We start from the raw sequence: 10,714 nt of genomic DNA, 5'->3' as shown, positions 1-10,714 counted from the left end.
GTCTTTATTGAAAAAAAAAAGAAAGGTTAGAACTTGTACAAATGAGTACATATAAGTCATATTGTTAAAAATAAACGTGGAAGAGACTGACAAAACATTGTTCGTTTGTTTTCAAAAAGGGTACGGGAAAAATGTAGTTTTAGAATGAAGAAAAGAGCTTGAGGACCGTTAATTAACTCTGTCTCCGTCTAACCCTGAGTTGAATACTTATTTCAAAAAATTATTAATGCTGTTTGAGAGAAAAGTGCAGAATATCAAAATGTAGAATATGGTATAAATATATAACTTTAAAATATGTTTGAATACAAGTTGTATCATTTCTCAACAGATGTTAATTTATTTTTAATTCAGTTGACTTGTTTTAGTGTAGGATCTAATTTTTAAAAATAAGCTAAATAATACATTTTTCTTTTTGATCTGTTACAGGAGGCATAGATTCCAGTGAGTGTGAAAACGTGTCCAAAGAACAGGAAACATCAGAAGAATCTGAAGCTACTGCTATGGATTCTCTGATAGACATGCCATTTGCCACTATAGATATTCAAGATGAGTGTGCAAGTAAGTACTGAAAACAAGACAGATTTGCCTATCATCCAGGTTACCCATGAATAGAAAATAAGCGAAAGCAGCAATGTAGTCTACAAATGTTTACTGACTCTTACTTTGCTTTTGTCTTCTGTAGAGCCTTGCTATCATTTGATACAGTTTTATCTTGACCGAGGCTCTATAACTAGAGGATCCATAAGAAATTAGTTGGCTCTCTCCCGTGGTGGGGTTCCTTGCCACCAAGGAACATCTGTCCAGGTGGCAGAAGGGGCTGGGCCCACTCTGGCCTCCATGGGTATAGATTCTGTCTTCTTGGGGTCCTTATTACTCTCAGTCTTTAGCTTGCATTTTGAGCAATAAAGCTGGGTGGTAGTTTGGGAAAACAGTTAGGGCGCACCTGGGTGGCTCAGTCGGTTAAGCGTCTGACTCTTAGTTTCTGCTCATGTCATGATCTCAGGGTTCATGAGTTCGAGCCCCGTGTGTCAGACTCTGTGCTGACAGCATGGAGCATGTTTAGGATTCTCTCTCTCCCTTTCCCTCTGTCCCTACCCTGGAATTCTTTCTCTCAAAATAAATTAAAAAAAAAAAAACATTAAAAAAATTAGTTTAATCTCTTCATTTCTAGGGAAAAAAGTGATACTCAGAGAAGTGAATTAGCTCCATTCACACAATTGAAAATAACTACTTGCGGAATTTGTGATTTCGGATTTGTTAGCCATTTCTTTGGTGAACAGTTGGAATGTCTTAAGATGAATGCTGTGCAGGATGGTGGGGGGTGTAAGGGGCAAGGGTGTGTCAGGAGAGGTGTCTGACCTGGATGTGGCATTAGTGGGTGTCCTCGAGGCGTCCCGAAGATTTGACAGGAGTACGGGCCTGGTGGGTAAGTATGTACCATCCGGGGTCCTTTCCTTTATATTAACTGTACTTGGATTTGGCTGATCACCTGGATTCTCTGTGCAGTGATGGAAAAGCACAGAGGCCTCTTTTCCACCTTTGTGCGAGGCCTGGGGATCGCTTTTGTTTTTAAACATCCCATGGGATTCTGGTGTTCGTCCAGCCTCAGAAACCACACTGCTCCCCATCTCACTGTCTTCTTACCCAGCAAGCCTGATTTATATTTTGGGATGATGTAGGGAGAGAGGGATACTTAAAATGTATTAAATCTCTGGTAATTTTCTTCCCCTTCCATAATCCCAGGGGAAAAGGAAGGACAGAGGTATTTGCTCAGGCACAGCACAGTTTCCTATCTTTTCCTTTACATCTGGCTTGTAGAGAAAAGCAGCTTTTATGGGTTTTACAGCTGTTTGAGAAACCTTTATATGAAGGACTGTACCTGTTAGGTAGAAGAAGGTATCCTTTGGAAACAAGGGGCAAGAATAGCAAGGATTTAATCTTGTTTTCCTTTTAACTTCCTACTTTTTAAGCAAATAAATTGAGTATTATCTAAAAAATGCAATCCCCTCTTTCTGATGTCACTACTTTCTCTAATTTGGGTATAAAACAAAGAAGAGTTTTCCCGAGTAACCATGCCTACATGTCTGTGATGGGCATCTCCCATCCACCCTTCTTGCCCTTGAACCCTGTTGGAATCTGAATCATTCCCACTGGCGTGCTCATCAGTGAGGCGGGAACAAGAAAGGAACTTGTTTACCATTCCAGCTCTGGGTACTTACGACTTTACATAACTGACACAGGGCTTATCTGTTGGAACAAACAGCTTCTACTTGGGACTGACAGTGAGATACTGCCAGAATCTCAGAGAGCAAATCCTATTTCTGAAGCTGCTGTTATTCTTATACCTCCCCTGGTGAGGAGAAACAATGACCACCGGGACCAGAAAGAAGGAAGGGGATGTGTTTGTGGCTCTGCACTCCTTTCCTGCTCTGAATGGACTAGTTGCTTCTTCAGAGGATTGGGAGGTTGGCTAATTGTTTATACAAATACAATCTTTTCTCTGTAGTTTATGTTATATTTATTACTAAAGAAATGTTAAGCATGTAAGTTAGGGGCTTGGGTCTATCTGCACAAGTCCTTTTTTTAAAAAAAAAATTTAATGTTTATTCATTTTTTGAGAGAGACAGAGCACAAGTTGGAGGGATGGGAGAGGGAGAGGGAGACACAGAATCCAAAGCAGGCTCCAGACTCTGAGCTGTCAGCACAGATCCCGACACAGGGCTTGAACTCATTAGCTGTAAGATTGTGACCTGAGCCAAAGTCAGANAACAGGGGGAGAGGGGCAGGGGGAGAGGGGCAGAGGGAGAGAAAGAGAATCCCAAGTAGGCTCCATGCTCAGCACAGAACCCAAAGCAGGGCTCGATCCCACAACACTGGGATCATGACTTGAGCCAAAATCCAGGGTCGTATGCTTAACTGACAGAGCCACCCAGGCTCACACACAAGTCCATTTTTAGCTCTATCATACTTTTTGATAGTTCAGTCTTTGTGAGTTAGAGGTCTTTGTGGGTTAGTCTAGATTCCAAACCACCATGTACAATATTATTTTTGTGGGAAGATAGATTTCAAATTCTAAGCTCCAACTTACAGTCAGTGTGGTATGAGAGAAAGAGAAAACTTGTGTTTTGCGTTTTGGTTATTTCATTTCCTACTCGTGTAATCCTGGACGCTTAAACTCTATGAGCTGGGCTTTTCGACCGTGAACCGTAGGGGATTCCCTCCTGATTCCCTCCCAGTGTTGCTCTACAGATCACAGGACGTAATATGTGTAAGAGGGCCATTAAAGATGTAAAATAATGCACCAATGCTATTTACAAAAGCTTTGAAACATATCCCTTAGTTATTTGGGGACAACTTGTTCTCTCTCATTTTTATAATAGCATTGACTAAGACACTAGAAACATACTAAAATTCTGCAGACACTAGAAACAACTAGCTAGTTTCTGTGAAATGAGATTTTTATAGAAATGCACAAAAACCGGGAGTTTCATTGTCACCCCTTCAACTTAAGATAGAGTTAGGAATAGCGTTTGTATCCAGAACTGGTTTGTGGTTTGAATGGCCTTTGGGTGGCTTTCTCTTACATTTATTAACATGGAAAATTAACCAGTTTCCTAGCTGGTGGTAAATGACAGCCTTAAAATTCTCATGTTGCTGGTTGTTGCCTTTGGTTCTTTCAGTTTCCTTCGGTGGGTGGAAAGTGTGAGTTAACTGCCAAGAAATTCTTGCCGATAGAAACCCTGGCAGAGTGATGAGGAAAGTAGTGCTAACAAGAACACCATGGGAAGGAGAACCCTTGCCAATAAGAAAACTCCTCCCCAAATGCTTGGTTCAGACGGTCTTAGGCACTGCCAACCGTGTTACCTTGAGGGTGGGTGCTGTGTCACGGTCAGGGTCGTGTGGCCTTGTTGGCCGAAGTGGGTCTTTAAATATTTTGTTTGTTTTGTTTTTGAGAAGAGGTTATTTTACTAGAATTATAAGTCACAATATAAGGTGTATTAGAGCATTATGTTGAATTAAATATAAAACGTATTCAAACTATATATATTAGAATATAAATATACACATTGGAAATAAAATATCTAAATGTAAGTGTGAAAGAAAATCTTTTACAAATATCGAGGAAGTAGTACAACCTGACTCACATCTTTTGGCTCTATAGGTTGAACATAATCTGGGAGGAAATATAATATTAGTGAGTTGTTGACCTGGGTCTGGGTGGGTCTGTTCTGTTTACAGGATGGAAATGTCATTAATTAGTTGGGTAGAAACCCAGCAAGCCATCTAGAAAAGGTTTGGAGTTTCTGTTAGTCTTGACTCTGAAAGTTGAATGAGAGTCTGCAATGAAGAGTCATTCTACTGCTGGTAGGAATAGCTTAGTGTGCTTCCCATGAAGTGTAAATTGGTGGGGAGCTTTAGTTTAACTGACTCAATTCTCTGAAGAGACTCATAGCCCTATCTATCTAGCCACATTTAAATCAAATATTTGAGTGCCTTTTTTCAAAAGTATAGAATTCAGTTCTCACATCAAAGTTACTGTAATCCTTATTTTACCTCACACAGAATTCTAACCTTTTAATTATTAGAGATTTTAAAGATATGGGAAATTATTATTTTGTTACTTATTTATTAGCTAATATCATTAAATTTTATTTTAAAGAGTTCTTCAACTCTTAAGCATTTTAAAATACTGATTGAAACCTACCTTTTCCTGAAAAAAAAATTTATAGAAAAATGCTCTGTCAGGGGCACCTGGGTGGCTCAGTCAGTTAAGTGGCCAACTTCGGCTCAGGTCATGATCTCATGATTCATGGGTTCTAACCCTGCATCGGGCTCTGTGCTGATAGCTCAGAGCCTGGAGCCTGCTTCTGATTCTGTGTCTCCCTCACTCTCTGCCCCTCCCCTGCTTGTGCTCTGTCTCTGTTTCTCAAAAAATGAATAAAAACATTGAAAAAGTGAAAAAATAATATTAAAAAAAGGAAAAATGCTGTGTCAAATAAAGATGGAATCTTAACACGTGTTATACTAAGTGATTATCCCAAATCTGTTTTTAACTTCCTNATACACCAAGTTTTTTTTTAATTTTTTTTTTTTTTTTTTTTTTTTAAGTAATGTCTGTGCTCAACATGCGACGGGAACTCCTGACCCCAAGATGGAGTTGCATGCTTTACTAACCAATCCACTCAGGGGCCCCTTGTGAGTCAGTTTTAAAAAAGGATAAAGTAGGGGCACCTGGCTGGCTCGTTCAGAAGAGCATATGCCTCTTGCCTCTTGATCTTGGGGTCATGGGTTTGAGTCCCATATTCAGTATAGATATCACTAAGAAAATGTATAGTAAACTTTAAAAAAAATTTTAAAAAGATCAGTTATGTTCTGTGTCATCTCTGATTGACTGGGGAAGCATGGAGTACACATTCAAATTTTTACAGAGGGGCTTGAGGCAAATATTTGTGTCAAATAATATAAAGGTTTTATCTTTTTCCTTTAAAAAATACACAAGAAAACAAAACAAAACAAAAAACCCTGGAAAATCCCAATAAATACATTATTTCATTCAACAAACATTGAGTGCCTGCAGTGTGTCAGGTAACATTGGTGCTGGGCAAAGGACGTAGAAAATAAAATTCAATCAGTAAATAAATACATTGAGTGTTATCCAACTTCAGATGTATTAAAGGATGTACCTTAAAATATGACTGTAACTTATCAGATTGGCAATATCTTTTCAAAAGAATATGCAATGCTTTTAATGTCCTGTCTATGTTGCTTGTGACAGTGTACTAAGTCCGTTTAGAATGGAGTTTGTTGGGGTCTCCAGCAATCTTCAGACATGGGATAGATCCACTTATGGTATTCCCCATGCAAGGACATAGTCTTACTTGTGGAAAGAGGTTTTATTCATAAATATATGTTACAGTGTTTGTGAAATAGTGGAAATATTGGGAAAAAACTCCAAATGTCCCAAATTAGAGAGTGATTGAATAAGCTATCCTAATGCCTTAAATTACACATTATGCAATTACATGTTATGAAAATCATATTTCTGAAAACTGTGTTATGAGGAATATTTCCTACCTAAAATGCAAAGTGAAAAGGTAGGTGGAAAAAAGTATGGGCTGTTTGTTTACAAAAGTGTGAATACTTTGTGTGACCTGTCACCAGAATTCACAGTGGTTGTGTTAAGAGAGGGTTTTTTTGAGCAATTTTTTGGTTCCTTTCTCTAATTTTCAAATTTTTATGAGTGTGTTTTATTCTTTTTATGAAAAAATACAATTAGAATTCCAAAAGAAATTTAAGTGTTTATTTATTTTTAAGAGAGAGAGAGAAAGAGAGAGAGTGGGAGCAAGGAGTCAGAAGCAGGCTCCAGGCTTAGCTGTCAGCACAGTTGACACAGGGCTAGAACCCATGAGTAGTGAGATCATGACCCAAGTCAAAGTCAGACACTTAATGGACTGAGCCACCCAGGTGCCTCTACAATTAGAATTTTTAAATGTGTTTAAAAACTTGCTTTTAAAAATGTAAGCTTCATTGATTCAGTAAATAGAGAGTTGAATAAATTTATTCCTCTTTGATCATGTCCACTAACATTATTCCTAATAGTGTTAAACTCTGGCGGTTATAAGTGAGGGCTGTGGAGTCAGACTGTCAGGATTCTATACTTTATCTTCAAAAAAGTTTTTTTGGGGTACCTGGCTGGCTGTCAGTTCAAACTTCATGTTGGGTGTAGATATTACTTAAATAAATAAACTTAAAAATTTTTTTGGGGGGTCGNGGATGCTGAGCATCGTTTCATGTGTCTGTTGGCCATCTGGATGTCCTCTTTGGAGAAGTGTCTGTTCATATCTTCTGAGCATCTAACTCTTGATTGCAGCTAAAGTCTTGGGATTGAGCCCCATAGCAGGCTCCATACTGAGCATGGAGTCTGCTTAAGATCCTCTCTCTCTCTCTCTCTCTCTCCCCCTCCCCACTTTCTCTCTCTCCCTCCCTTTTCTCTCACTCCCCGTCCCCCTCCCTGCCTCTGCCCATTTCTGTCCCCCCGAAATAATTTTTTGGAAGTGTAATTAACATATAATGTTGTATTAGTTTCAAGTGTACAACATACTGATTCAACAATTCCATACATTACTGTGTCCATCATAAGTATAGTCACCCTCTATCACCATACAACATTATTACAATATTTTTGGCTATTTTCCCAGTGTTGTACCTTTCAACTCTCTGACTTATTTATTTTATAACTGGAAGTTTGTACCTCTTAATCCCCTTTATCTATTTCACTGATCCTCCCTTCCCTCTGGCAACCATCAGTTTATTCTCTGTATTTTAAGAGTCTGTTTTTTATTTGTTTCTTTAGGTTACACATATAAGTAAAATCATGTTATTTGTCTTTCTCTGTCTATCACTTAGCATAAATACCCTCTAGCTCCGTCCATGTTGTTGCACATGGCAAGATCTCATTCTTTTTATATTCCACTGTATAAATACACTTACATCTTCTTTATCCATTTGTCCGTCTGTGGATGCTTGGCTTGATTTCGTATCTTGTCTATTTTAAATAATGCTGCAGTAAACATAGGGGTGCATATATTTTTCGAATTAGCATTTACATTTTCTTTGGGTAAACACCCACTAGTGGAATTAGTGGATCATATGGTATTTCTGCTTTTGAATTATATTTTTTAAAATTATTTACTTTTAAGAGAGGGGGAGAGATAGAGATCCCAAGCAGGCTCTGTGCTGATGGCACAGAGCCTGATATGGGGCTCAAACTCACAAACCATGATATCATGACCTGAGCTGAAATCAAGAGTCAGGTGCTTAACCTTCTGAGCCACCCAGGCATCCCTTTATCCTTAAAGGGATTTGTACAGTCTTCCACAGCAGTTGTATGAACCTGCATTTCTACCAACAGTGCGTGAGAGATCCTTTTTCTTCACATCCTTGCCAATGCTTCCTATTTTTTGTCATTTTGATTCTAGCTCTTCTGCCAGGTATGAGGTGAAGTCTCATTGTGGTTTTGATCTGCAGTTTCCAGATAATTAGTTTCCTGATGAGCATCTTTTCATCATGTCTGTTGGCCATCTGTATGTCTTCTTTGGAAAAATGTCTCTGCTCATGTTTTAATTTTCTGTTTTTGTTTTTGTTTTTTTCTTTTGGTGTTGAGTTGTAGAAGTTCATTTTATAGTTTGGATATTAACCTCTTATTGGATATATCATTTGCAAATATCCTTTCCCATTTAGGGAATTGCTTTTTCTTTTGTCGATGATTTCTTTTGCTGTGCAAAAGCTTTTTATTTTGATGTAGTGCCAATAATTTATTTTTGCTTTTGTTTCCCTTGCTTGAGGAGACATCTAGAAAAATATTGCTAAAAACCGATGTCAAAGGGATTACTGCCTGTGTTTTCTTTTAGTTTTATGGTTTCAGATCTCACATTTATTTTATTTTGTCAGTTTATTTTTATGTGTGGTTAAGAAAGTGATCCAGTTTCATTTTTGGCATATAGCTGTCCAGTTTCCCCAGCACCAAGCTCTTATACTTATTGTGTCCTTTGAGCAAGTGCCTAGGCTCAATCTCATTATCTAGAAAATTGTCATAATAATTGCAGCTATTTCAGGAGTTGAGAGGATTCAACTTATCAATACGTGTAGATTTTTATAAATCTCAACAAAGGTTTTGCCCAAGTATACTTGCTAAGTTAAATATTAAAAAAATTTCATCTCGAGAACAGTATTTTATAATCAGATTATCGAGGGCATCTAGTACATTGCTAAATTAGCTTTATATTTTCTTAATCCTCAGAGAAACTGAGTGAAGGAAGTAAAATTTTTTTTAAGTTTTAGTAATTTGCTGAAGTTACTCAGATAATGAGGGGGAATAATGCTATGAAACAGAGAAGGTAATATTTTAAATCATAAATTGAGGAGTTTTAAGAATGGTTACTTCAAAGATTTTGACTGCTTACATAACATTGAGAAAAAAGAAAAGATGATCAAAACAAAGAATCTAGTCTGTTTTCAGCCTTTTGTCTAAGAGGAAGTGTGAAGACAGTCAACCAACAATAACAATGAAAGTAATTTCTCCCATAATTCATTCTCTTGTAGTATTTTTTTGAGGGAATAAATAAAACCTAAAGAAAAATTAGATAAATGGCATAAAACGACATGTGCTTTGGGTAGGAAAACACGTGCATGGATCAGAGAATTTCAGCCTTTATTAAAATGACCAGATTCATTAGAGCACATTGAAATGGCTAGTGAAATCATTATGAAAATTAGCAGGGTAATGAATTAAATATATGAGATAAGGTTATGAGCTCTAATCCAGTGAATGACAGGGTGAATGGCCCAAGCGTTCTCCATTTTGCTTCTGTGGTCACTGACCTTTAATGTCTTTATTAGTAAACTAGATACTACATGAATACTTTGCTCATTATATTTTCATATAACATAAAAGAATAATTGCATATTGTATTTTAGAACTTAGATTGTGATTTCAAAGTTAGAGATAAAATGAAGTTCGATAAGGAAAGAGGGGATTTTATGTTCTGTCCATATAAATAAAATTTGCAAATAAAAGACAAAGAAGGTATGCAAACCACGGAAAAGAGGTATTGGGCTCAGTGTGTAATAACCCTGACTATAAATCTGCAGGACTCAGTGAATTAAAAAATAGTAATAATGAACTTATTACAAGGGCAAATAAAACTGTGCTATAGCAATGAATAGTCACAGGATTCTTTTTCTTTTTTGCCCAGCTCTTGTAAAATTTTCAACTTTGCCCTGTCCGTGATGCCTAACAAAAGAACATTTTGTTTATTTTTATCTATTTATTTTTTAAGTAAGCTTTACGCCCAAGATAGGGCTTCAACTTACAACCGTGAGATCAAGAGTCACATGCTCTAGGGGCGCCTGGGTGGCTTAGTTGGTTAAGTGTCTGACTTTCGCTTGGGTCATGATCTCGCGGTTCATGGGTTCGTGCCCCGCGTCGGGCTCTGTGCTGATTGCCAGCTCAGAGCCTGGAGCCTGTTTCAGTCTGTGACTCCCTCTCTCTCTGACCCTCCCCTGCTCACGCTGTCTCTCTCTCTATCTCCTAGAAATAAATAAAACATTAAAAAAAAAAAAGAGTCACATGCTCTACTGAACAGGCCTGACAGGTGCCCACAAAAGAAAATTTTAGATATTCCAATTGGAAAGAAAGTTAAATAGTTATAGATAAGATTAGAGAAGGGAAGTTAGAAAAACACTGTATCTCTTTATTTTTACCGAGAGGTTTGTTTGTTTTTAAGAGGTATTTTTGTTTGTTTGTTTTAAATATTTATCTATTTTTGAGAGAGAGTGTGTGTGCATGCACGCACACCTGAGCATGGGAAGGGCAGAGACGGGGAGACAATCCCAGGTAGGCTCTGTGCTGACAGCATGACCCAAGCGATCCCACAAACTGTGAGATCATGACCTGAGCCAAAATCAAAAGTCGGGTGCTCAACTGACTGAGCCACCCAGGCTCCCCTTTAAGAGGTATTTTGAATTGGGATTTTACCCAGTTCATTCTCATGATACCAGAATTGTTACAAGAGTTGTTATGCAATTATAACTATTATATTCCAAGATTATGATTTTCCTTCTCTGAATGTCTGTAGAATGGCTTATGGAATGTTTGAAATGGCAAAAAAAAAAAAAAAAAAAAAAAAAAAAAAAAACACCAAAAAAAAAAAAT

General features: G+C 37.6%; 1 protein-coding gene across 2 annotated transcripts in view; it reads left to right on the top strand.

The window, feature by feature from the left end:
• The first annotated feature begins 437 nt into the window (after positions 1-437).
• AKAP7 (A-kinase anchoring protein 7) overlaps positions 438-10,714 on the top strand; it is a 132,160-nt gene continuing 121,883 nt past the window's right edge. The window contains exon 1 of one of the 2 annotated variants that reach the window (XM_077776115.1): positions 438-558. In XM_077776115.1, coding sequence (XP_077632241.1) covers positions 501-558 — 58 coding nt within the window. In that variant the 5' untranslated portion in view covers positions 438-500. The remainder of the gene's footprint in view (positions 559-10,714) is intronic. The other variant, XM_077776116.1, reaches the window with a different exon arrangement.

The sequence above is a fragment of the Crocuta crocuta genome, unplaced genomic scaffold, assembly GCF_008692635.1.
Source record: "Crocuta crocuta isolate KB4526 unplaced genomic scaffold, BGI_CrCroc_1.0 scaffold25, whole genome shotgun sequence".
In the NCBI taxonomy this organism is placed as follows: Eukaryota; Metazoa; Chordata; class Mammalia; order Carnivora; family Hyaenidae; genus Crocuta; species Crocuta crocuta.
This window is presented reverse-complemented; position numbering and strand designations above follow the sequence as displayed.